This window comes from Dendrobates tinctorius, unplaced genomic scaffold, assembly GCF_039654945.1.
Source record: "Dendrobates tinctorius isolate UK_male_01 unplaced genomic scaffold, ASM3965494v1 ptg000151l, whole genome shotgun sequence".
NCBI classification, from domain to species: Eukaryota; Metazoa; Chordata; class Amphibia; order Anura; family Dendrobatidae; genus Dendrobates; species Dendrobates tinctorius.
The window spans coordinates 30,290,177-30,317,635 of NW_027361818.1; the positions used below are offsets into that span (position 1 = coordinate 30,290,177).

Genomic DNA, 27,459 nt, shown 5'->3' on the forward strand with positions numbered 1-27,459 from the left:
TGCTGCAGCCAGGATCATATTCCTCACCAATCATTACACCGATGCCTCTACCTTGTGCCAGTCATTACACTAGCTACCCATCTACTCTAATTACCCTCACCCACAAAGCCCGCCGTGGCTCAGCACCACCCTACATCTCCTCCCTTGTTTCAGTATACCACCCTACCCGCGCCCTCCGTTCTGCTGATGACCTGAGGTTAGCATCCACAATAATCAGAACCTCCCACTCCCGTCTCCAAGACTTTACACGTGCTGCGCCAATTCTTTGGAATGCACTTCCCTGGTCAATACGATTAGTCCCCAATCCCCACAATTTTAAGCGTGTCCTGAAAACGCATTTATTCAGACTGGCCTATCGCCTCAACACATAAACCTAACCTATCCCTGTGTGGCACAGCCAAAAGTTTTACCATAACCAGGTTCCCCGCATCATGTTCCCACATGCTTTATGCATCCATTAGCCCTCTGTGTCTGTACTGTTACACACTTAACATTATGGCTGGTCCATACAATCAGGGCAACTGTTACCACCCACCTTTCATGTCTCCCCTTTTTTCCTCATAGACTGTAAGCTTGCGAGCAGGGCCCTCACTCCTCTTGGGATCTGTTATGATCTATGTGATTATTGTTATGCTGTAATGTCTATTGTCTGAACAAGTCCCCTCTGAAATGTAAAGTGCTGTGGAATATGTTGGCGCTATAGAAATAAAATGTATTATTATTATTATTATTATTATTATTATTATTATATAGTAAAGGAATAGAGGAGTCCTAAGATTGATTCATCTGATTTCTTTCATATTTATCAAAAGGACAAGTAAGAAGGTTCCATAAACCAGAAGGAGCCTTGGATGACATGGAATTTGTTTTTGAATGTTTCCAGAATTTATAACTGTAGATTCTCACGAGCCTAGATCAGCTGTGCGGCCAGAGTAGAGAAAGAGTTATTGTTTCAGTCCCTTGTGGTCTAGGGTTGTAAAAAGTTTATTCATCGTTCCAACTGTCTAAAGTAGTAACAGGGTAAAAGATAGTCTAAAGGGTAAAAAAAAATCAGTTTGTGACATCATCCCTGGTGATGCACGGTAGTAAAAAAATGAATGATAGCAACCCTCATGAACGAGCACGGTACAAAAGTTATTGATAACACCCTATGTTTTGGGGCAGTGAAAACGCTAATGACAATCTCACTGCTTGTCAGGAAAATATGAGTCATCGCGTAAATAACGTTAGCGTCCATCCAGAGTTACCTGCTACATCTCCTTGGCTTGTGAATGACCTGCTGCCCCATTAGGTTCGTGCCATGAAAACACGAAGCCCTTGTGCAGGCCCATAGCTGAGGGGCTCTTACCTGTCCCCTCGCCCCTCCCTTCAGGTAAGCACCTTGTAATGTGAGATCATGGTCTGCCGGGCTCAAGCGGGAAGTCACAGGCAGGAAGAGAAGGTTTTCAGCCACATGTTCCTTTGTTTAGTTCAGATCGAATTTAATAGCACACATTAAACCTAGAGACAGGAAGCCTATGTTATTGGGATCAGCATAAATTAAAGCTACACGCAGCAGCGTTTTGCGACATCTGCATCCACCAGAAACCGAGAAAAGTGTATTTGCCTCCCAGTAATACATAGAGATATGATGTTTGGTATATATGATGCCCCTGTTGTCACTCTGCAAGCTCCCCAGCCGGAGTTATGGCAGCTAGAAGTTTTTACTAACTTTCCAAAAGGGGCGTACCCAGCCCACCAAGTGAGGTCAGCAAGGAGGGAGTCCTTTGGTTTTGGGGAAAGGTATAAAGCTCAGATGCTCAATCAGGAGTGCGTTCAGATCTGGGGAAGACAGCCGTCTAACATCAATGCTGTGGACTGAATCTTTGCCCTTGAGAACTCCCCTCCCCCCATCAACACGTCATACCAGTGACTGAGAAGTAGTATGTTCTTATTTTAATCCTCTTTTATTTGTAACTGTTGTATATGTTGTACTTTGTCTCCTTTTGTAATATCTTCTGTATTTTTTTAAACACTGCCTATACTTTCTGGAGTAAATCTATAAAATTTACTAGTTTTGTTTTCCTTGCTCTACGAACGAACCGCCACGTCCTCCACGCTAAACTACGCTATCTTGTGGGTGGGCTCCTGACCCGATATTGGTTTTAATGTCAAACAAGGAGCTGGTGGCAGCAAAGTGTTCTTGGAGGTTTGGCGATGGAACGAAGGTTTATGTGTGTATTTCCGACCTTAGACTGGGGATATACATACCGCCCTCACTGCAGAGTTCCCAATAGACAGTACACGGCAAGGCAGCCTTCCTGGTGACTACTTATTCTAGGTGTAGTTCCCTGACTGACCTGAGGGTAAGGGGGGTGCCAGAGAGTTGCAAGTTCCAAACTGGAACTGAGAGTGGGATCGGAAAATAGGATCCCTGACAACCCTCATGGATGAGCATGGTACAAAAGTTACTGATAACATGTAGTGATGAGCGAGTACACTCGTTGCTCGGGTTTTTCCGAGCATGCTCGGGTGTCCTCCAAGTATTTTGGCGTGCTCGGAGATTTAGTTTCTGTCGATGCAGCCTCATGATTTGTGACTGCTAGACAGCCTGAATACATGTGAGGAATGCCTGCTTGTTAGGGAATCCCCACATGTATTCAGGCTGTCTAGCAGCCGTAAATCATGCAGCACGCCAAAATACTCGGAGGTCACCCGAGCATGCTCAGGAAAGCCCGAGCAACGAGTATACTCGCTCATCACTAATAACATCCCTATGTTTTGGGGCAGAGAAGAAGCTAATGACAACCTCCCTGTTGGTGTAGGGCAGTTGTCCCCCCATCTCTAGTCCTTAAGATCTACCAACACATCATGTCTTCAGGATTTCCTTAGTATTGTGCAGGAGATAATTCCATCATGAATCATGAAGACAAGACTAAAGAAATTCTGAAAACATGATCTCTTGGACTGCGGTTGCGGAACACTGGTCTAGGGTAATAAACTCATCGATTACTTCCCTAGTGGTCTTGGACAAGAAAGAAGGTTACTGGAAATCTGGTTGTCTAAGATAATAAACAAAATATTGATAATGTCCCTGCTGGCCTAGAGCAGCTAAAAGGATAATGATAATGAAGATGGTCTAGAGAAAATAAACAGGCTGTTGTTGATTTCCCTGGTGGTGTAGAGTAGTAAATGAATTAATGATTATATGACAACTTTCAAGGTAAATTAGTCATTAAAAAAAAAAAAATCAAGTTTACCTCCAGTGTAGAGTTACCTGGCATAGCAATACATTTAATAACATCCCTGGTGGCCCAGAGTAGCAAAAAGATAAATGAAAACACTAGAGAGGAGAAAATTTGGAATTTAAATGTACTCAAACAAACAAAAAGTCCAAAAAGAAAACATATTGCAGCTGGATTTAGTCAAATATCACGAATGGATCCATTATTGGTGGTCCCTGGTGGTCTAGGGTAGAAAAATGACAACATTCCATGTGGTCTATGGTAGTCATAAGCTTAATGATTATTTCCCTAGTGGTCATTGTTAGAAAAAAAAATCAATGCTTACCTCCCTATTCATCAATTGTGTGTAACAGAGTTAATAGGAACACCATGGTGGTCCGGGGAAGTAAATAGGTAAATGGTTACATGTCATGTGGTCTAGAGTAGTAAAACAAGAATGATTACATCCCTGGTGGTCTAGAGTGGTTAAAAGGTTATTGGGATTATTTCTTGGGGTCTGGGTAGTAGATCTGTTAATGATTAACATCCTTTCCTTGGTGGCCTAGGGTTGTTAAAAGAATATTGATAAGACTACTAGTGGTCCAGGGTAGTGAAGAGGTTAATGGTAACTAGTCTAGTCCAAATCGTCAGATCCTTTACGTCACTGCCATAACGTCAGAAATATAAGTAAGGTATAAGAAATTTCCCAGGATGAGACCTACAAGTCAAGTCCTGATGGAGACGTCCCTTGTTGACGCGTTTCGCTTCTTGCTCATAACGCAATAGACCACAGCTCGGCAATCTCTCATTCTGGTCCCAGGGTGAAGGAAAGGCACAGATCTGATTTACAGTACTAATTTAATATGTGACGTCTTTCATTCCTCAGGAATCCTTTGGGACGTCACTGGTCTCATTGTGGGGCTGTCCTCCGGCCGAGATTTCGTAGCTGTATTTTATTAGGCTATGTGTAAGAAGCCATATATTTCAAAATGCGTCCACCTGGTACTTCTCATTCGAGACTTGTCATTCTCCTGTTTGGAACGTAAAGTGCCTATATTTGATGACGCTGCTACATCTGTACAGGAGCCCTTGTAGCATGTCGATAAAGGCGCTGCAATATCCAGGGACCACTGGGGAATGTGCCAGAAAGATGTATCTCTTGTGACCAGTAGATAGGGCCTAAAGTCCCGGTAGTGCTCAACAAAGATCTCAAGAACTTTCCTTCTAGATTTTACATGGGAAGATTTTGTAGAGTGCACAGGTCAAAGCATGTGTCCTAGGGAACAGAGATATGAGCTGGAGGAATCACAGTGTCTGGTGGAGACACAGGCCACCCCAGAAATGTCAGAGAGCTGGAGACACTGTTATTCGAGGCAGAGAGACCAAGAACAGAAAGAGACTGTGCAGCACTGCAGAAATCCACCATCAAGGCCTTCCCGTAAAGATCACATTAATGACTACTTCCCTGGTTGTCTAATATAGTGAAAATCTTAGAGATAACACCCCTGGTGCTCTAGGGTAATAAAATGGTTAATGATAACACCTCTGATGGTCTAGGCTAGTAGAAGGGTAAGAATTACAATCTTTGTAGTTAAGGGAAGGCTAATGATTAACTTCATTATGGTCAAGGACAGTGAAAAGATGAATTACAACGTCCTTGATGATCTGGGCTCATCTTTCTCACTCATGTTTCTCTTTCGCATGGACCTGATTCATCAACATTTTTAGGCCTATTTTGCAGTAAAAAGCTTTGAAAAGTCATAAAGTTGTGGCACAACTCGAGACTGCTCTAAAATTGTGTGACATTTGGTCTTCTGACTCCACTTTGATAGGATGAGAATCATTCTAATGCGATTGGCACACACGGCGTGAATTACATAAGAATGATTGGCGCATATGATGACTAGTGGAGGGACGTAAAGGACCTCCTCAACGCTTATTGCCCATTCTCAACATTGATGAAGATATTGGGAAGACAATCAGTGAACATGCGTTGGTTACAAATCGATGAGATAGAAATCTCCAGGACCACCTTGTCCACAGCAATTGGATGCCTGAGAAACCAGGGTCAACTTTGTTGAATCGCAATTCCATCAAAGGCCTACATGTGGGACACGCAAGACCTGTGATTATATGGGTCGTGGATCAAAATTTATAAATATTTCCACCAGTCGGATATATCAGTGATAACAGGAGACTTCATCAACTGCAAATCACCGGGCTTGGTTTATCTGATCACACGTCCCTGTCCTGCTAGTTATGTAGGCAAGACGAAACATCAGTTTCGTAGACGAAACTTCCTTGAACACATCGGTGACATCAACAGGAAGGAGGATAAGGATGTGTGGTCGCATCATGGAGGTGTCTACATTTTTGAGGACCTTCAGATTGTGCGACCATCTGTGAGGAAGGGTGATTTCGACAAGGTGTAACGGCAAGAGACACAATGGATTTTTCGGATGAAGAGTGTCAAACCATCTGAGTTTTAATGGCGATTTATCATTTGCACCATTTATCTAATTTCTGCCTAAATTTTCTTTTTTTCCCCCTCTTCCTTTGTACGTTGGGGATTGCTGGTGAAATGCCCTTCTGTAACCCCCCTTGGGGTCATTCCGTCCAGTGTGCACTCTCTCTTCCGAATGAAGTAGCATATATTGTATGGTTGCCTCTCCATTTCTTCATCTTCTCTTTTTGTCCTTCCATGTGTTTATTGGAGACAGTTTCTTCCCGTGCCTGTGATATCTGCCTGTGGTCCATGTGCTAATCTGACTTACAATTTCCATTGCTCTCTGACTATGGGAAGCATAAAGTACATATTTGTGGATCCTTTATTGGTTTGATTCTGATTATAGAGATATATGTTAATATGGGATAAGGAATTATCACAATATTTGCATAAATTGTTTCCATGTGGACAACCCCTGTAAGCAGTTAGAAGAACCGAGTATATAGAGAGAAACACCTCCGATGTACCATTGGTTGCACTTTACCTGTGTACCGCCTCCTTAGCGGAGGTTATGCGAGCTATGACCATGTTTGGCACGCCATGGGGTAATCCTGTCCTCAGCGATTCAATTGGTCTCTAGTAGTGTTGAGCGATACCATCCGATATAGAGAAATATCGGAACGGATTGGATCGGACCAAAAAGTATCGGGTATCGCCGATTCCGATCCCGGAAGTCCCATTCAAGTCAATGGGACAGAAATATCGGAATTAAAAAAACCCTTTCTTTCCTTGCACATCCAGTTCGGGAGGGGGGAAGAGTGTGGGCGGTGCGTGTGCGGACGGGGTCTGTGCGGGCCTGCCGGGGGTTTGTACTGGGCTGCCGTGGGCCTGTGCCGGCTGCCGGGGGTCTGTACGGGCCTGCCAGGGGCCTGTGCCGGCTGTCGCGGGTCTGTATGGGCCTGCCGGGGGCCTGTGCCGGCTGTTGGGGTCTGTACGGGCCTGCCGGGGGCCTGTGCCAGCTGCCAGGGGTCTGTACGGGCCTGCTGGGGGCCTGTGCTGGCTGCCGGGGGTCTGTTCGGGCCTGCCGAGGGCCTGTGCCGGCTGTCGGGGGTCTGTATGGGCCTGCCGGGGGTCTTGTGTGGGTGCAGGCATCGTCCGATGGGACTACAAGTCCCATCGGACGATGCCTGCTACAATGACAGTGATTGACACATTAGCCAATGATGGGACAGTAGTAGTCCCATCATCCGGCTAATGTGCTGAATGTAAAAAAAAACATACATACTACATATATACAACATTCATACAACATACATACATACTACATACTTCATATATACTACATTCATACAACATACATACTTCATATATACTACATACAGTCATATGTTAAAGTTTGAGCACCCCTATTAAAGTTAACCTTTTTTCTTTATAACAATTTTGGTTTTTGCAACAGCTATTTCAGTTTCATATATCTAATAACTGATGGACTCAGTTATATTTCTGGATTCAAATGAGGTTTATTGTACTAACAGAAAATGTGCAATCTGCATTTAAACAAAATTTGACCGGTGCAAAAGTATGGGCACCTCAACATAAAAGTGACATTAATATTTCGTAGATCCTCCTTTTGCAAAAATAACAGCCTCTAGTCACTTCCTGTAGCTATTAATAAGTTCCTGGATCCTGGATGAAGGTATTTGTGACCATTCCTGTTTACAAAACAATTCCAGTTGAGTTAAGTTTGATTGTCGCCGAGCATGGACAGCCCGCTTCAAATCATCCCACAGATGTTCAATGATATTCCGGTCTGGGGACTGGGATGGCCATTCCAGAACATTGTAATTGTTCCTCTGCATGAATGCCTGAGTAGATTTGGAGCGGTGTTTTGGATCATTGTCTTGCTGAAATATCCATCCCCTGCGTAACTTCAACTTCGTCACTGATTCTTGCACTTTATTGTCAAGAATCTGCTGATACTGAGTTGAATCCATGCGACCTTCAACTTTAGCAAGATTCCCGGTGCCGGCATTGGCCACACAGCCCCAAAGCATGATGGAACCTCCACCAAATTTTACTGTGGGTGGCAAGTGTTTTTCTTGGAATGCTGTGTTTTTTAGCCTCCATGCATAACGCCTTTTTGTATGACCAAACAACTCAATCTTTGTTTCACAGGACCTTCTTCCAAAATGTAACTGGCTTGTCCAAATGTGCTTTTGCAGACCTCAGGTGACTCTGTTTGTGGCGTACTTGCAGAAACAGCTTCTTTCGCATCACTCTCCCATACAGCTTCTCCTTGTGCAAAGTGCGCTGTATTGTTGACCGATGCACAGTGACACCATCTGCAGCGAGATGATGCTGCCGGTCTTTGGAGGTGGTCTGTGGATTGTCCTTGACTGTTCTCACCATTCTTCTTCTCTGCCTTTCTGATATTTTTCTTGGCCTGCCACTTCTGGGCTTAGCAAGAACTGTACCTGTGTTCTTCCATTTCCTTACTATGTTCCTCACAGTGGAAACTGACAGGTTAAATCTCTGAGACAACTTTTTGTATCCTTCCCCTGAAAAGCTATGTTGAATAATACAATACATACATATAGACATACAGTACATATAACATAGAGTACATACTCACCATCACTTGTCACTTTTCTCCCCGAAGCCAGTGTCATCTGTGAAAAAATATGAAAATAACAAACAACCGATATACTCCCTGATATACTCCCTGATCCGCAGAAATCCACAATTGTCCCACGACGATCTCTCGTGGAGAACAGCAGCATCAGCTGATGCGACCGCTCTCTAGGGGGCTCCAGGAATACAATGATGGGAGGTAGGTATCCTTCCGCACTGTATTCCTACGCCACTGTAAAAAAATAGTCCCTAGTCTCACTTTTGACATTGCTGTGTGAGAAAGTTCCCACGCAGCTTTTGCCATAAAGTGAGACCAGTGAATGATAGTAACCTCTCAGTGATGCAGTGCAGGAGATCGCCGTGGGGCACTCGTGGATTTCTGCGGATCAGGGAGTATATCGCTTGTTTGTTGTTTTCTAATTTTTTTCACAGATGACACTGGCTTCGGGGATAAAAGTGACAAGTGATGGTGAGTATGTACTCTATGTTATATGTACTGTATGTCTATATGTATGTATTGTATGAATGTAGGAATGTATTGTATGTAGTATGTATGCAGAATGTATGTAGTATGTACTGTATGTTGTATGTATGTTTTATGTCTGTAGCATGTTGTATGTATGTAGTATGAATGTCGTATGTCTGTAGCATGTTGTATGTATGTAGTATGTACTATCTATGTATGTTGTATGAATATAGTATATATGTAGTATGTATGTATTGTTTGTATGTATGTTTAATGTAGTATGTATGTAGTATGTATGTTGTATGTCTGTAGCATGTTGTATGTATGATGTATGTATGTATGTAGTAAGTATGTATGTTGTATGAATGTAGTATATATGTATGTAGTATGTATGTATGTTGTATGAATGTAGTATGTATGTAGTATGTATGTATGTTGTATGAATGTAGTATGTATGTATGTATGTTGTATGAATGTTGTATATATGTAGTATGTATGCAGTATGTATGTTTTTTTTTACATTCAACACATTAGCCGGATGATGGGACTACTACTGTCCCATCATTGGCTAATGTGTCAATCACTGTCATTGTAGCAGGCATCGCCCGATGGGACTTGTAGTCCCATCAGACGATGCCTGCACACACACACACAAGATCCCCGGCAGGCCCGTACAGACCCCCAGCAGCTGGCACAGGCCCCCGGCAGGCCCGTACAGACCCCCAGCAGCTGGCACAGGCCCCCGGCAGACCCGTACAGACCCCCGGCAGCCGGCACAGGCCCCCGGCAGACCCGTACAGACCCCCAGCAGCAGGCACAGGCCCCCGGCAGGCACGTACAGACCCCCCGCAGTCGGCACAGACCGCGCATCATGATGACATCATTTCAGCAGCCAATCACAGCCACAACACTGGCTCATTGCATTATGGGGACTTCCGATTCCGGTATTGAAAAAATATCGGTACTCGGTATCGGAATTCCGATACAATGAATATCGGCCGATACCCGATATTTGCAGTATCGGAATGCTCAACGCTAGTCTCTAGTGGACCAAATAGAAGAGGGCCAGATTCCGCATCATTAGTGGGCATGGCCGAGTCTTTAAATAACCGGTGTGTTTGTGGCTCCATATATTTGAAAATGCTTGCACAACTTGGACCATGAGAGAACGTCCTGCTGCTCTGAGTATGGGGAGGGGTGGAGTTAGCCGCAATCGGGGAATGATTATGGGTGTCTGAAACAGCCGAGTCAAATACAGTAAAGCACTGATAATGGGGGGTGTAATGGCGATCATAAGCCATAAGACAGGGAACTATTTGGCAGCAAGGGTAAAGTGTAATATAGAGACCGATAATGATAGAGAAATACTGACCTCCATACAGGAGGCCGAGAGTGCTGATCTGCAAGGAAGAAGAGATATTAACACCTGCAAGAAGAGACAAGGTATTGGAGCAGTCTCTTTACGACTGCCGGGTGTACTGAGATACATGCACAGCTTTGATCTTATCTCTGTTTCAGAGTGAGGAGCACAAGGAGCCATGAAATATGAGTGTGGCTCTAAAAGATTGCGCTTTATTACTACGCTGCTACAGAGATAAGCAAAACCAAAGGAAAAAGCAATGTGTGTATATACCCTAATGGAAATAAATAAGTAAAAAATCAAGTGCATTAAATAACAACATAGGGTACTTGGTAAACACTGTTTTGATCAAAAAAGTATAAAGCTGTCCCACCACGGCAAGGTGTACCCATTTGAGACAGTAACTACACTAACGGTTAAAACCTACCTAGTGTGAATAGTGGCAGAGTCTCCGAGTCCCAAACTGACACCCAGCTTAAGAGGGACTATGAGTGAACTACACAGCTCAGTAGAAAGGAGGCCACACCCTATCTGTACTGAATACAAAAATACTGAAGAAAAAACAAAAAAACTGAACTGGAGTAGACTCCAGTTCAGTTTTTTTGGTTTTGCTGCTGCAGAGATGGCCAATATTCCTTTGAATTAAATTGAGAACCACCACTCGGAGTACAGTCACCCTTACATACAGAATTTGAACTCTGCTCCTACCCTACATTGGATACCCTGTGTCTTTACAATGGTGATACGGAAGATTGGAATCTTCTATAAATTATTTTTTAACCCATTTGTTAATGTTTCCTGATGAGTTGCCAAAATAGTAGCGATGAAACGCGTTGAGACAGAGACATAGTGCTGTAAAGTAGATCACTGGAGGATGGTATTTGTGACTGGTCTTGTGTTATATCTGGTCGATTATCTATGTAACTCTAGGAATTGAAATACATGAGTGCACCATGATGTATGATATATACGTTATTTACATTTTTAATAAAGGTTACTGGGTCGCCCTCCCAGGGCCGTGGGGTACTCGGTACCGGGCCAGGGTCGGCGGGATGTGTCACAGCAGCGGTGACCCGGTCCGTGGCCCTGGTCGCCCAATTAACAGGGGAAGTTTGAATGGTGGAATGTAATTAATGGAATAGTTTGTGACGCCACCTGTGGTGTTCGGCAAGTGAGATGTTGAGCTGACGCTGCATGCAGATCCTCTGGGACTCATGGTGTGTTGCAGCCAAGATGGTGAAGCTCCCCACAGGTGGAGCTGTAGCCCCAGGGCAGTGTAGATATAGGGGTAGAGGAGAGGCACAAGTGGTGTAGAAGCTGGTACCCAGATGTAGCGGTGCTGGGTGTGTTGGCGCAAGAATCAATGGAGGACACCAGGACTTGTAGTTCCAATGCTTTACTCACAGTCTGTAATACACACAGGTGCCTGCCTCCGTTCTGTGTCCTCCGGGTCAGAGGCTCAATCAACCTCCAGGCCAGATGGAATGCTCCCTTCCAACACTCGGCCAACGTGTGCCTTCCTGAACGTCTCCTCTTATAGCGCCTTTAAGTGTGAAGATCTCCTAGTACTGAGTTACACTGGAGTTCCTCCTGACAGATGTTCCCAAGAACTCTACATGTACGGCAGACAGCTGTAGCCTGCTTCGGGGACTTCTTACTCCTGAGTCCCGGCTCACTATCAATGTTGCTGTTGTGCCCCCAAGTCTTAGATGGGAGTAGTGCATTTACAGCCCACTACTCCTCTGGTGTCTGCTGTAGGACCATTAGTATCCATACAACCTCGGGGACCGGGCCCCGGCCTTGCGCTTAGAACTTCTAGGCAGGGTTCTTCCTCTAACCCATGTCCTCTGTTCCCTTTAACTCCTACGTTCCGTACTAGTCTTTCCTTCTTATGGAAGATCAGGTTTCAGTTCAATGTCTTTCTCCTTCTTTCCTTTCCCGTGCCAGCAGACCCAGGTCACTGAGATCTGCTGCAGCACCTCCTTCCTCCATCCCTCTCCCAGAGATCTTTTTTCCTCACTCCTCTCCGAGTGACTCTTTCTGACTGACTACCTCAAATCCTAACCCTTCGCGCTCTTTTATGTACTCTAACTCCACCCGCCTCCCAGCACGTTTCGTGTTCCAAGCAGGGAGCCACCAAAGGTGCTCTGTTACACTCCAAGCAGGGAGCCGCAATATGACTTTGCTGAACTACCGTGTTGTGTGGGATGCAGGTGTGGGAGCGTGGTCAGGAGCCTCCAACTTACCTGGATGGTGGGGCACCAAACCTCAGGAGGAGGTGCAGTACCTCTGTGGCGACTGAGCCTCAGGGGCACCACATTACCTTTTAGTATCCCTTTCAGTGAGTCCTATTTGATTCAGTATCCCTTTCAGTGAGTCCTATTTGATTCAGTATCCCTTACAGTAAGTCCTATTTGATTGAGTATCCCTTTCAGTGAGTACTATTTGATTCAGTATCCCCTTCAGTGAGTACTATTTGATTCAGTATCCCCTTCAGTGAGTCCTATTTGATTTAGTATCCCTTTCAGTGAGTCCTATTTGATTCAGTATCCCTTTCAGTGAGTCCTATTTGATTCAGTATCCCTTACAGTAAGTCCTATTTGATTGAGTATCCCTTTCAGTGAGTCCTATTTGATTCAGTATCCCCTTCAGTGAGTACTATTTGATTCAGTATCCCCTTCAGTGAGTCCTATTTGATTCAGTATCCCTTTCAGTGAGTCCTATTTGATTCAGTATCCCTTTCAGTGAGTCCTATTTGACTTAGTATTCCTTTCAATGTGTCCTATTTGATTCAGTTTCCCATTCAGTGAGTCCTGTTTGATTTAGTATCCCTTTCAGCAAGTCCTATTTGATTCAGTATCCCTTTCGGTGAATTCTATTTGATTCAGTATCCCTTTCAGCGAGTCCTATTTGATTCAATATCCCTTTCCTTGGGTCCTATTTTATTCAGTATCCCCTTCAGTGAGTCCTATTTGATTCAGTATCCCTTTCAGTGAGTCCTATTTGATTCAGTATCCCTTTCAGTGAGTCCTATTTGATTCAGTATCCCTTTCAGTGAGTCCTATTTGATTCAGTATCCCTTTCAGTGAGTCCTATTTGATTCAGTATCCCTTTCAGTGAGTCCTATTTGATTTAGTATTCATAGAATCATAGAATCGTAGAGTTGGAAGGGACCTCCTGGGCCATCTGGTCCAACCCCCTGCTCAAAGCAGAATTCGCTAAATCATCCCAGTCAGATGTCTGTCCAGCCTCTGTTTGAAGACTTCCATTGAAGGAGAACTCACCACTTCTCGTGGCAGCCTGTTCCACTCATTGATCACTCTAAGGGTATGTGCACACGTTGCAGAAAATTTCTGCACAAAAACCTGAATCCCTTCCCAGAAACCGCACCTATTTTTCCGCTGCGTTTTTTGCGCGGTTTTGATGCGTTTTTGATGCGTTTTTTACCGCAGCGGTTTCTAAAAGCATGGGAGAAGCCTAAACCGCGGAAAAAAACGCAAAATTAATGTGCATGCTGCGGTTTTTACCGCGATGCGGTTTTTTCGTGGTAAAAAAACGCATCAATGTGCACAAAAAGTGCAAAATGCATAGAAATGACTGTGCACCTTATTTTTAGCGGTTTTATAGTGAAAACCGCGGTAAAAACCGCTAAAAAAACGCTGTGTGTGAACACAGCCTAACTGTCAAAAAGTTTTTTCTAATATCTAATCTGTGTCTCCTCCCATTCAGTTTCATCCCATTGCTTCTAGTCTTTCCTTGTGCAAATGAGAATAAAGTTGATCCTTCTACAATGTGACAGCCCTTTAGATATTTGTAGACAGCTATTAAGTCTCCTCTCAGTCTTCTCTTTTGCAAACTAAACATACCCAAATCCTGCAACCTTTCCTCATAAGACAGGGTTTGCAGACCGGTCACCATTCTGGTCGCTCTTTTCTGAACTTGCTCCAGTTTATTGATGTCTTTTTTAAAATGTGGTGCCCAAAACTGGACACAATATTCCAGATGAGGTCTGACCAAAGAGGAGTAGAGGGAAATAATGACTTCACGTGATCTAGACTGTATGCTTCTGTTAATACATCCTAGAATTGCATTTGCCTTTTTTGCTGCTGCATCACACTGTTGACTCATATTCAGTCTGTGATCTATTAGTATACCCAAGTCTTTTTCACATGTGCTGTCACTTAGCCCTATTCCTCCCATTCTGTATATGCTTTTTTCATTTTTATTGCCCAGATGTAGTACTTTGCATTTCTCCCTGTTAAAAACCATTCTGTTAGTTGCTGCCCACTTCTCCAGTTTATTTAAATCTTTTTGAATCCTCTCTCTCTCTTCTCTAGTATTAGCTATCCCTCCTAGCTTTGTGTCATCAGCAAATTTAATCAGTTTACCCTCAATTCCTTCATCTAAATCGTTGATAAAGATGTTGAACAATACAGGGCCCAGGACAGAGCCCTGTGGTACCCCACTTGAGACATTCTTCCAACTGGATGTGCAGCCATTTACGACCACTCTTTGGGTCCGATCACTAAGCCAGTTATGAATCCACCTAACAGTTGCCTTGTCCATTCCATACTTAATCATTTTTTCAATAAGGATTGTATGAGAGACTTTGTCAAATGCTTTGCTGAAGTCAAGATATACTATATCTACAGCATTTCCTTGATCCATCCAATCAGTGATTCCGTCATAGAAGGAAATTAAGTTAGTCTGACATGACTTCTTAGTTACAAACCCATGCTGACTCTGTTTAATCACTTCATTCTTATCCAGGTATTGACATACATGTTGTTTAATAATTAGTTCAAAGATCTTTCCTGGTATAGAAGTCAGACTCACCGGCCTATAGTTGCCTGGGTCCACCTTCTTCCCCTTTTTGAAGATAGGAATAACATTTGCTCTTCTCCAGTCTTCTGGCACTTCTCCTGTTCTCCAAGAATTTTCAAAGATTATGGAGAGGGGTTCAAAAATTCCTTTCAATGAGTCCTATTTGATTCAGTTTCCCGTTCAGTGAGTCCTATTTGATTCAGTGTCCCTTTCAGTTGGTCCTATTTGATTCAATATCCCTTTCAGTAGGTCCTATTTGATTCAGTTTCCCGTTCAGTGAGTCCTATTTGATTCAGTGTCCCTTTCAGTTGGTCCTATTTGATTCAATATCCCTTTCAGTAGGTCCTATTTGATTCAGTATCCCTTTCAGTGAGTCCTATTTGATTCAGTATCCCTTTCAGTGAGTCCTATTTGATTCAGTATCCCTTACAGTAAGTCCTATTCGATTCAGTATCCCTTTCAGTGAATTCTATTTGATTGAGTATCCCGTTCAGCGAGTCCTATTTGATTCAGTATCCCTTTCAGTGAGTCCTATTTGATTCAGTATCCCTTTCAATGAGTCCTATTTGATTCAGTATCCTTTCCAGTGAGTCATATTTGATTCAGTATCCCTTTCAGTGAGTCCTATTTGATCCAGTATCCAGTTCAGTGAGTCCTATTTGATTCAGTATCCCTTTCAGTGAGTCCTATTTGATTCAGTATCCTTTCCAGTGAGTCATATTTGATTCAGTATCCCTTTCAGTGAGTCCTATTTGATCCAGTATCCAGTTCAGTGAGTCCTATTTGATTCAGTATCCCTTTCAGTGAGTCCTATTTGATTCAGTATCCTTTCCAGTGAGTCATATTTGATTCAGTATCCCTTTCAGTAGGTCCTGTTTGATTCAGTATCCCATTCAGTGAGTCCTACTTAATTCAGTATCCCATTCAGTGGGTACTATTTGATTAGGGATTAGTACACACATCAGTGATATATCCAGCAGGGACTGAAGTAGGATTAGCGATGAAGCCCACATAGAGGAGCACACCACTTGTCTGCCACTTCTGATTCATGAAGAGATGAAAAAACACGAAAGGGGATAAAAAGTCAGAACACAGCAAGTCAATTTTGTATCAAAATCACAATAAGTCAGAAAACCAAGTGGTATATACGCTGGCTGACTAAAGTGACAAATAAAGGACGACTGGACAGTTGGAAAATTAACCAGCAAAACAAGCAAAAACCAGAACCGACCAAAAGTCCATGCTGATAACACAATTTATTAATATTTCAGGACATTAATAATGAAAAAAAAGAATCAATGTACAGAGTAAAAAGATAAAACGGCACAACTATCCAGAATGTATAATCACAATACAAAGATGTGCTGGAAAAATCTTAAAATCACAGTGATATGTGACAAAAAGACCGCATATACAGATTGCACATATAATGTAAACAGTAAAGAGATAAATTAAACATTTAAGTAATTAAATGTGCCTGTATAGAAGAGATTACAATATAATCACTAACCATGTGAAAAAAATAAAGTGCGAGTGCGAAGGACGCCAGTAGGTGTCAGTAAGAGTATAATATGCACATCTGAGCAAGAGACACCAGTAGGTGTCACTAAGTATGAAGTATGCACATCTAGACAAGAGCAGGAGAGCAGGTAATATGAGTAAAAAATATAAAATTGTGAGTATCCAAAGTAATTACTTACAATGTGATGTGCTCCTGGTCACTTGTATATGCGCCCTCCCCAACGCGCGTTTCAGCAAACTGCCTTTGTCACGAAGGCAGCGTGTCTCCGTCTTTTCACTCCTTTTCTTTCACTATCTTTACTCACTTTTCAGCTCTATTTCTTCACTCGTTCTCATTTTCTTTAGGTTTTTCGCTGTGTTTCTTTCCCTCTCTCTTTCAACATTTCTTTCTCACTTTAATTTTTGTTCTTTTTTCAAATATGGCCTTGGATACACTCAAAGTAAAAGAGAAAGAGGCAGAAAGGGAGACAAAAATAAATAAAGAGTGTAAGATATGGAAAATATCTTACACTCTTTATTTATTTTTGTCTCCCTTTCTGCCTCTTTCTCTTTTACTTTGAGTGTATCCAAGGCCATATTTGGTGTTCATGCTGCCCTACTCCTGTGCAGGGGGCAGATAGAAGCCGCTGGGATCCCGCCTGTCCGACAAGTCTAGCGCATGGCTCGGTCTTCAGTGACAGCTTCTCCCCACCTGCTGCCCTGGAGTGACCGGTCTTTGCTTACATGCATGGATTAGGCAGAGACCTGTCTCTCCTACACAAGGGGCAGATAGAAGCCACTGGGAACCCGCCTGTCCAACAAGTCTAGCGCATGGCTCGGTCTTCAGTGACAGCTTCTCCCCACCTGCTGCCCTGGAGTGACTGGTCTTTGCTTACATGCACGGATTAGGCAGAGACCTGTCTCTCCTACACAAGGGGCAGATAGAAGCCACTGGGAACCCGCCTGTCCACTGGGAACCCGCCTGTCCATCAAGTCTAGAGCGTGGCTCGGTCCCCGGCGGCTTTTAAACTACGTTTTTCTCTAAAACGTTGCATTGTTGCAGAGTCAAACACTGGCTGAGTTCATACCGCCAGTGCCTCATACCGGATGTCCATGGATTAGGCATTATGCATCAGCTGTCAGATTCTCTTTACATATCCTCCGTCTTGGCGGCACATTGTCATGTGTAAATGTGCACTGCCGAAAACAATTCTAGCCACCAGAACGATCATGTGAACGATCGCTCTGCATACATGAAAGAGCCGGCTGTCCTGTCTAACCAGGCTATTAAACAACTGCAGATTGGCTTCATATAGCAAATCTGTGATCGTTTTATAGGCAGAGACTGGCCAATATAACTGCACCCTGAGATCTAGGTACCTTATAGGTGACATTGTCTCTGACTTGAGTTCTTCTTATCCTTTAGTCTTCATCTGGTCCTGAAGCCATGAGGATTTTGCACATCTACAGCTCATTTCTGCATATTTCCCTTTTCTCCGGTGTTCCGTAGCACATCCCAACATGGTGTCCAGTAAAATAATAGTGTGATTATAATGCCACCTGAATAAGAATAACCACCCATGATGTGAACTAAATAAGCACTATGCTGAGCCCCTGAATAAATAATTGCCTCTCACTGTGCTCCCTGCACAAAACATGACCCTACACTGTCCCTTTCATGACACATAGCCTCCACACCATGCTCTCATATCACCACACAGTCCCCCCCTTATATACTATGACCACTAAACCGTCCATCTCTGTGATCTTGAGACGCCATACTAGTTGCCCCTATGAGTTATACTATTATTTATTATTATTAGTATTTATTTATATAGCGCCATTGATTCCATGGTGCTGTACATGAGAAGGGGTTACATACAAATTACAGATATCACTTACAGTAAACAAACTAACAATCACAGATTGATATAGAGGGGAGAGAGGACCCTGCCCTTTTGGGCTTACATTCTACAGGATGGTGGGGAAGGAGACAGTAGGTTGGGGGGTTGCAGCAGCTCCAGTGATGGTGAGGCGGTAGCTCCAGTAGTGGTGAGGAGGTAGCGGGATCATTGCAGGCTGTAGGCTTTCCTGAAGAGATGGGTTTTCAGGTTCCGTCTGAAGGATCCGAGTGTGGATAAAAGCCGGACATGTTGGGGCAAAGAATTCCAGAGAATGGGGGTTATTTGGGTGAAGTCTTGGAGGTGGTTGGATGAGGAGTGAATAAGTGTTGAGGCGAGAAGGAGGTCTTGGGAGGTTCGGAGATTGCGTGAGGGAAGATATCAGGAGATAGGTTATAGATGGCCTTGTAGGTCAGTATTAGTAATTTGAATTGAATTGGATACACTGAGGGAATGGGAGCCAGTGTAGAGATTTGCGGAGGAGTAGCGAGGAGAGAGATGAATTAGTCGGGCAGCAGAGTTAAGGATGGGCTGGAGAGATGCGAGGGTGTTAGCAGGGAGGCCACAGAAAAGGATGTTGCAGTAGTCGAGATGGGAGATGATGAGGGCATGCACAAGCATTTTAGTAGAGTGAGGGTTGAGGAAGGGTTGGATTCTGGAAATATTTTTGAGCTTGGCGTTCCAGGAGGTGGAGCTTGGATGTGCAGTTTGAAGGAAAGGGCAGAGTCAAGGGTTACTCCGAGGCAGCGGACCTCTGGTACGGGGAAAGCGTGATGTCGTCAATTGTTATAGAAAGGTTGGGTAAGGAAGATCTGTGAGATGGGGAAAAGATGATCAGTTCAGATTTGTCCACATTCAGTTTGAGGAATCGGGAAGAGAAGAAGGAGGATATGGCTGATAGACACGCCGGGATTTTGGAGAGCAGAGAGGTGACGTCTGGGCCAGAGAGGTAGATCTGAGTATCATCGGCATAAAGGTGGTACTGGAATCTGTGGGACTTTATGAGTATAGATTGAGAAGAGTAGGGGTCCTAGAACAGAGCCATGGGGGACTTCAACAGAGAGATTGTGGGATGAGGAGGTAGTGTGGGAGTGGGAGACGCTGAATGTGCGGTTGGAGAGGTATGAGGAGATCCAGGATAGGGCAAGGTCTTTGATGCCAAAGGAGGAGAGGATCTGTAGTAGGAGGCAGTGATCAACTGTGTCGAAGGCAGAGGACAGGTCTAGAAGCAGGATTATAGAGTATTGTCCGTTCGCTTTGGCTGTAAGTAGGTTGTCAGTAATTTTGGTCAGGGCTGTCTCAGTGGAGTGATGCAGGTGGAAACCAGAATGTAGGTTGTCAAAGAGCAGGTTAGATGAGACATGGGAGGAAAGTTCAGCCTGGACATGCTGCTCCAGGAGTTTGGAAGCGAATAGGAGCAGCGATATTGGGCGATAGCTGGACATAGCGGTTGGGTTGAGGGTTGGCTTTTTGAGGATAGGCGTGATTGTAGCATGTTTGAAAGCAGAAGGAAAGGTACCAGAAGTTAGTGATAGGTTGAAGAGGTGGGTTAGAGATGGGATAAGAGTGGTGGTGAGGTTGGGGAGGAGGTGGGAATGGGGTAGGTTCAAGTACACAAGTAGTGAGGTGTGATTTGGAGAGAAGATGAGCAAGCTCCCCTTCAGTGATGTTAGATAAGGAGGTTATTGGGTTTGGGCATTGGTCTGGTATACAAAGGGGCTGTGGTGGTTGAATAATAAAGACTTGCCGTGTTTGGTCTATCTTGCTTTTGAAGTGCATGGCAAGTCCTTAGCAGAGATTAGGGAAGTTGGAGGGGGCAGTGGTGGGCGAAGGAGGGAATTAAAAGTATTGAACAACTGTTTGGGGTTGTGGGATAAGGAAGATACAAGGGATGTAAAGTAGGCCTGTTTAGCAGAGGTGAGGGCAGATTTGAATGCAAGCGTTGCTTATTTGAGTACAGTGAAGTCATCTTGTGAGTGCATTTTCTTCCAGCGCCATTCAGCAATTCTGGATGCTTGCCGAAGCTTTTTAGAGGTGTTATTGTGCCAGGGTTGTCTATTGATTCTTCGCACTCTGTTATGCATGACAGGGGCAACCGAGTCAATGGCTGATGCAAGAGTGGCATTGTAGAAACTAGTGGCAGTGTCATTGTCATGGAGTGAAGATATGGAGTACAGTGGTAGAATAGAGTCAGAGAGCGTGTGGGTGGCTAGGTGTGTGAGGTTTCTGCGGGGGTGCGCATGTTGCTGGACATGGGTGACAGGTGAGGAGGACAGTGGTGAGAAAGTGAGTAGATGATGGTCAGATAGAGGAAGAGGGGAGGTTGTAAAGTTAGATAGGGAGCAGAGATGGGTGAAGACCAGGTCTAGCGTGTGTCCATCTGTGTGGGTGGCTGACGAGGACCACTGGGTAAGTCAAAAGGATGAAGTAAGGGACAGGAGTTTGGAAGATGCCGACTGGTGGATGTCAAAGGGGATGTTGAAGTCACCCATGATGATGGTGGGAATGTCAGCAGAGAGAAAGTGAAGGAGCCAGGCAGAGAATTGGTCAAAGAAGGCTGTGGTCGGGCCTGGAAGTCGGTATATGATAGCCACTTGGAGGTTGTAGGGAGAGTAGATGCGGACAGAGTGGACTTCAAAAGAGGGAAGGACAAGAGAGGGAAGAGGTGGGATTGGGTTGAAGGTGCAGTAGGAAGAAAGGAGAAGGCCCACTCCTCCACCATGTCTGTTGCCAGGGCGAGGAGTGTGGGTGAAGTGGAGGCCGCCATAGCATAGTGTAGCAGGGGAGGTGGTGTCGTCGGGTGTCAGCCATGTTTCAGTGAGGCCAAGGAAGGAGAAATTGCGAGAGGTAAAGAGGTCGTGAATCAGATGGAGTTTATTGCAGATGGAGCGGGCATTCCAGAGTGATCCAGGGAGGGGGAGCAGGGTCGTGGGCGTCAAGGTCACAAATTTGAGGTTGGAAAGATTTTGGGTGTTTTTATTGGATTGGGAGTGATAAAGGGAGGTAAAAATGGAAGGTATGAGCTGTGGGGGTCCAGGATTGGGAGATATGTGGCCAGCAGTGAGGAGAAGCAGAGAGAGGCAGAGCAGGTGGGAGGAGGAGAGTGGGAGAAGTGTTTTGTGTGTTATTAGGAGCGATCTGAAGTTGAGGAGCAGGTCAGCAGAGGAGGTCAGGTGGGGGGGCATGAGGGAAGGAGAAATTATTACTTGGTTAGAGGGTGCTGCGGTCTGTGGATCGCAAAGGAGAGTCAGAAGTAATGGAGGCAAAACCATTAGAGCATATATCAGCATGGTAAGAGTAAGTGTGGAGTTAACAGAAATAAATTTTGTAATTTTAAACAGAGTTTAGGCGTACCTTCTGGCCACTTCTTGCTCATTTCTGGCATATTTCTATTTTGCTATCCTTAAAATGACCTCCTTGGAATGACAGACCAATTGCTCAGAATTTTTAACAGCTCAAATGCACATCAAACAGGCCCAGGTGTGATCAGGAGGGAGGTGCAGCAGGGAGACTGGTTGCACACACACAGGAGGGGGTTAATTAGAATTCAGGAAGGAAGAGAAAAGAAAAAACCAAAAGGACAGATAACGCATTGATAGCAGATAGATACAGGGGTGATTATACCCATCACACCTTCATCGTTTATGAACTATGACCTACACACTCTTCTCCTTCAAACTCTATACTGAGCCACTACCATGCTGGCCCTTCTCCATACTGACCCCCCATACTAACCCATTTCCATAAAGCCCACCATACTACCCAAACTCTATACACAGACACTCCTATGGTTCGCCTTCTCCATAAAGAGCCCACCCATGATGCCCCATCTCAATACATAGTCCCATACGGCCCCTTCTCTATACAGAGACCACCTATACTACCATTTCTCTATTGAGCCACCCCATACTGCCTCATCTCCATACAGAGCAGCCCATACTGTACCATCTCCATACAAAGTCCCCCTAAAAAACTGCCCCATTTCCATACAAAGCCCTCCATACTGTCCCATATCCATACAAAGTTCCCCGTAATACCCCATTTCCATACAGAGCTCCTCCATACTGCTCTATCTCCATACAGAACACATTCCATGTTGCCATTTCTCCATATGGAGATCACAATTCCACTGCGTATCCTAAAAGTGTGGTAAAGCAGGTACACAGGATGCAGTGACGAGTCGCGAGACTGAGTATACTTTTGAAAATAACTTTTATAAATGAATGCCACTAAGGCTATACTAAGCAACCAGAAAAAATAACAGTAAATGTTCACGCAGGGACTCAAAACAACCAAACACTATTAAAGGGAATACGACTACCTCGGCAGAGGCTGGCTACTATAGGGCCGCGGTATGGCCGACTACGGGTCCTTAGTGTCTATATTGTCACTTATCCGTTCTGTCGTCCCTCGGCGTCTCTGAAGAAGATGCTTTGGCATCATAGTTGCTGGGCCCAGTTGTTGAGGATCTGGCGTTATCTTCGGGTGCTCCGGCACCCAGGGGAGTAGGGGGCACAACAGGCCTGAAGGGGTCCTTTGAGGTGGCGACCCCCTGTGAAGACAGCGGGGTCACACTTAGTCACGGGTTTTAAGGAGACTCCAGTCCCCCCCAAGCAGGGTTGTGTCGCACTTCCCAGGGGTGGCGGTTTACAGGCCATGTGCATGGCATGGGGCTATGCACCGAGTCTCTCTGCTAGCGAGGAGCAGGCCCCAACTGCTGACTGCAGCGGGGGAATGGCAGCTGTGGGCGGTGATGAACAGGCCGCAGCTGCGGGCTGCACCTGGGCGGCAGTGTCCACGGGAGGCCGCAACTGCGGGCTGAAGTGGAGCGGTAGTCACCACGAGAGGCAGCGGACAGTGCATGACAGGCTGGAGTACAGCGGCAACGAACGCGGATGTCTGTGGGTAGGTCGCGACTCTGGACAGGAGTGAAGCGGTAGTCTCTGGTCGGTAATCCCGGCGTCTCCTAACGACAGGCCACTGTAAATGCCCCCTAAGCTGCTGGCCTTCTCTCCGGTCAGTGTCCATTGCTCCGGCTTTCTCAAACTCACACAGTCTCCTGCTCTGTCTCTGCCGTGCTGCCAACTGACTCCCCTGCGCATTTTCTGTCCCTTTTATACTCGCCCCTCCCCTTGCTGTTCTGTCACTCTCAGCCGTCCACCTCCCTCTTTCGCTCCCCGGGTACAGTTCCCTTAGGAACCTAGAGGGCGGTCCCCTTGGTTCCGGCCCGGACACTCTGCAGGGGCCATCCTCCCCACAAAAGAACCCCCCCATACTGACCTATCAATAAACATTCCCTTCTCCATACAGAGTCCCCATCATACTGCCCCATATCAAAACAGAGCCCCCAGTACTTTCATATCCTTATACTGCCCCATCTCCATATAGAGAACCCCCATTCTGCCCGTCTCCATACAAAGCGCCCCACACTGCCTAATTTCTTTACGGAGCCCACATACTGCTCCATCTCCATACAGAGCACCCCCATATTGCCATTTCTCCATGTGGAGTCCCCAATTTTGCCCTATATCTAAGAAATCCCCCACCATACTGCCTACTGCCCATTCTCTATATAGCGTGCCCATCCTTATGGAGAACATTTATACTGCCCCATCTCCATATGCATCCCCTCTATACTGCCCCATCTCCATCAAGAGCCCCCAATACTGCCCCATCTTCAAACAGAGCCCTCTATTCTGCCCTATCTCCAAACAGGGTGCCCCTAAACTGCCTCTTCTCTATTCTGAGCACCTTTTATACTGTTCCATCTCCATACAGAGCAGCACCCCTCATCTTGCCACTTCTCTATACAAAGTCCACAATTCTGCCCAATATTCAAAAAGAGCCTCCCATACTGCCCATATCCAAACAGGGGCCCCTCATACTGCCCCATCTGCATACAGAGCCCCCACTAATGCCCCAAGTACAAATATAGTCCCCCTATTTTTCCCCATCTCCAAGCAGAGTCCCCCTATATTGTCCCGTCTGCATTCTGAACACCTCTATACTGACAATCTCCAAAGTGCCCCCTATATGGTAACTTCTCTAGTCCCCTAACCTGCCCCCTTCTCCAAACAGAACCCCCCTATGCTGCTCCACCTCCATTCTGAGCCCCTATATACTCCCCCATGTCCAATCTGAGTGCCACCCCTCTAATACTCCATCTCCAAGACAAAAAACAAAATCACGGAACATATGGTCACACAAAGATCAGAACAAGGTAAGGTTGTGAAAGTAAAAAACTTCACTGAAGACAATTATTTACTTAGTGGCACTGGAGAAATCAGGTGCCCGCACTACACAAAACAAGTGTGAACACAGCTCATATAAGTATATATCCTTAATAAAATATACGTACAACTAAAAGCCACTGTGATCCACCAGGAGTGTGAAGAGTGGACCAAAGAATACATTACAGGTATCTAAATATATGGAACGTATTGGTGGGGACAAGAAGTGCGACAGATAAAACAAAAAACTAGTCATTAAATGGCTGTGGGACAGGAACAACATAGGAGTTACAGGTTAAATGCTGAAAAGGAGTGAAATAAGTAAGATCCGGGTATTCACTGAGCCCACAGAAGCCAAAGTGATGATGGAAACACATGTCCCAAAAAGATAGTAGATATGATCCCCTGTTGATGAGACAGAGCAATGGGTGGTGAGTCAGGGGGTTGGACCAGATGGCCCAGGAGGTCCCTTCCAACTCTACCATTCTATGATTCACCATGTCAGTAACTCATGTAAATGTGTTGAACACCGAAGTCCTTGATTGATCACACTGGGCAATGAAAGTAAATGCAAATACTGTCCATGCGCTTCCAATGCTCATTCTATGACACTGTCCATAAACAACATAATATCGAGCTGGACAGAGAAATATAGCAAACATGATTACAAATAAATAGCTGGTGGTTCAGAGAACCAAGTGTGGCACACACCCCGACGCGTGTTTCGGAATAAAATCCTTCATCAGGGAGAGCCCACTATACTGCCCCGCCTCCATTCTGAGCCCCTCTTAAAGCCTCTCCATAAAGATGTCAATCTGGAGGGAGGGAGCATGTTTAAAGATTTTTATTTTTGAACGTATTTTGCTCACAAGTGGAAAATGTGGCACTGTGTGGATCTACTTTTTTCCTTCCTTTTTTCTCTTCCCACTGTCCGTTTTTTCCTTTCTTTCTCTCTTTTAATTTTTCTGTCGCTCTCCCTCTCACTCCCATTTTTTTTTTTCCTGTCATTTTCTCTCTCTTTTTTATCTTGTTTCTACATTTTTCACTCTTCTTTCTCTGTGTCTAGTTCTCTGACGCCGTTTCTCTCTTTTTCTCTCTCTATCTCTTTGCCTCTTTCTTTTTTTAGCTTCTCTTTCCTTCTCTATTGCTCTTTCTGTCCGTCTTCCTCTTGGCCTCTTTCTCTGTTTTCGCTGTGTCTTTTTCTCTTTTTCTCGCTCTTTTTCTTTGTCATTACGTCTATCACTGTTTTTCTCTCTTCTCATTCTCTCTTCCTTCCCAGACTCTTCTTTGTGTCTCTCTTTCTCTTTGCCTTTCTTTTGCTCTTTATTTTTCTCTCTCTTTGAATTTATTCATTTTCTATCCTTCTTTCTCTGTTTCTGTTTTTCTCACTGTCTTTTTCTCTCTTTCTTCCTCTCTCTCTCTCTCTCTCTCTCTCTCTCACACACACACATTTTCTCATGCAGCCCAATAGTAGTGACTTACCGCTGAGCGCTCTGTAGCCGGTTCCAGTAGATACTGTAGCCGGTAAGTACCACCACCAGTGCGAGGACGAGATGCCGGCGCCGTGCCATGATGTCAGCCTGCAGTCTCTCCAGCCGTTAGTCAGGATACTGGACGAATGTTCACAGCGGAGCAGATAAATACCTGAGGAAGGTGTGTCCTACCTGTGCCAGGTGATCACACTGCACTGCAGAGAAAGAGGGGACCATACATAGTATGTGCACATACTATAGAGATACATAAAGAGGAACATACAAGTAATCATACATGTGCACTTAGGGAAGTACATACAGGTGTACATAAAGGGTTACATACAGGCGAATATAAGAGTTACATACAAGTATAAATGCAGGTGTACATGCCGATGTATATGTAGGTGGAGATGAGCACACCCGTGGATGTCCGTGCTCAGGAGGACTTTTTTTAAACTTCGGTTCTGGTCCCATGTAAGTCAATGGAGACCCGAAATTAAGAGCTGTAAACTAGCTATGAAATGTTCATAGAGAGGGCTAGGGAGCTACAATAGAACCATAATGGGGGTAAAAGTAGGACACTTCCACTGCAAACAATTGTGGATAGAGAAATGGCTTAACCCCTTCACCCCGAAGCCTGTTTTCACCTTCCTGACAGGCCAATTTTTTTTCAATTCTGACCACCGTCACGTTATGAAGTTATAACTCTGGAACTCACTGATTCTGACATTGTACTTCATGATAGTGGTAAAATTTATTTGATATAACTTTTGTATACTTGTGGAAAAAAAAAAAATCGGAAATGTGGCAAAAATTTGGAAAATTTTCCAATTTTCAAAATTTAATTTTTATGCCCTTAAATCAGAAATTGGGGTCACACAAAATAGTTAATAAATAACATTTCCCACATCTCTACTTTACATCAACACAATTTTTGAAACATTTTTTTTTCTTTGTTAGGATGTTATAAAGGTTAAAAGTTCATCAGCAATTTTTGATTTTTGAAAAACAAATTTACAAAACCATTTTTTAGGAACCACCTCACATTTGAAGCGACTTTCAGGGGCCTATATGACAGAAAATACCCATAATAACACCATTCTAAAAATTGCACCCCATAGGGTGCTCAAAACCACATTCAAGAAGTTTATTAACCCTTCAGGTGCTCCACAGGAATTCATGGAATGTAGACTGAAAAAATGAACATTTAACTTTTTTCACAAAAATTTTCCTTTAGATTTAATTTTTTTTTAACTTTTGCAAGGATAACAGGAGAAAATTCACCATACAATTTGTTGAGCAATTTCTCCTGAGCATGCCAATACCCCATATGTAGGGGATGACCATTCTTTGGGCACACGGCAGAGCTCGGAAGAGAAGGAACACTATTTAACTTTTTGAATGTAAAATTTGTTGAAATAATTAG

General features: G+C 44.4%; 1 protein-coding gene across 1 annotated transcript in view; it reads right to left on the reverse strand.

Annotated features, from left to right (window-relative positions):
* Positions 1 to 26,147, reverse strand: part of LOC141050023 (alpha-2,8-sialyltransferase 8F-like) — a 203,618-nt gene extending 177,471 nt beyond the window's left edge. The window contains exon 1 of the mRNA XM_073546859.1: positions 26,044 to 26,147. Coding sequence (XP_073402960.1) covers positions 26,044 to 26,132 — 89 coding nt within the window. The 5' untranslated portion in view covers positions 26,133 to 26,147. The remainder of the gene's footprint in view (positions 1 to 26,043) is intronic.
* Positions 26,148 to 27,459: the final 1,312 nt, after the last annotated feature.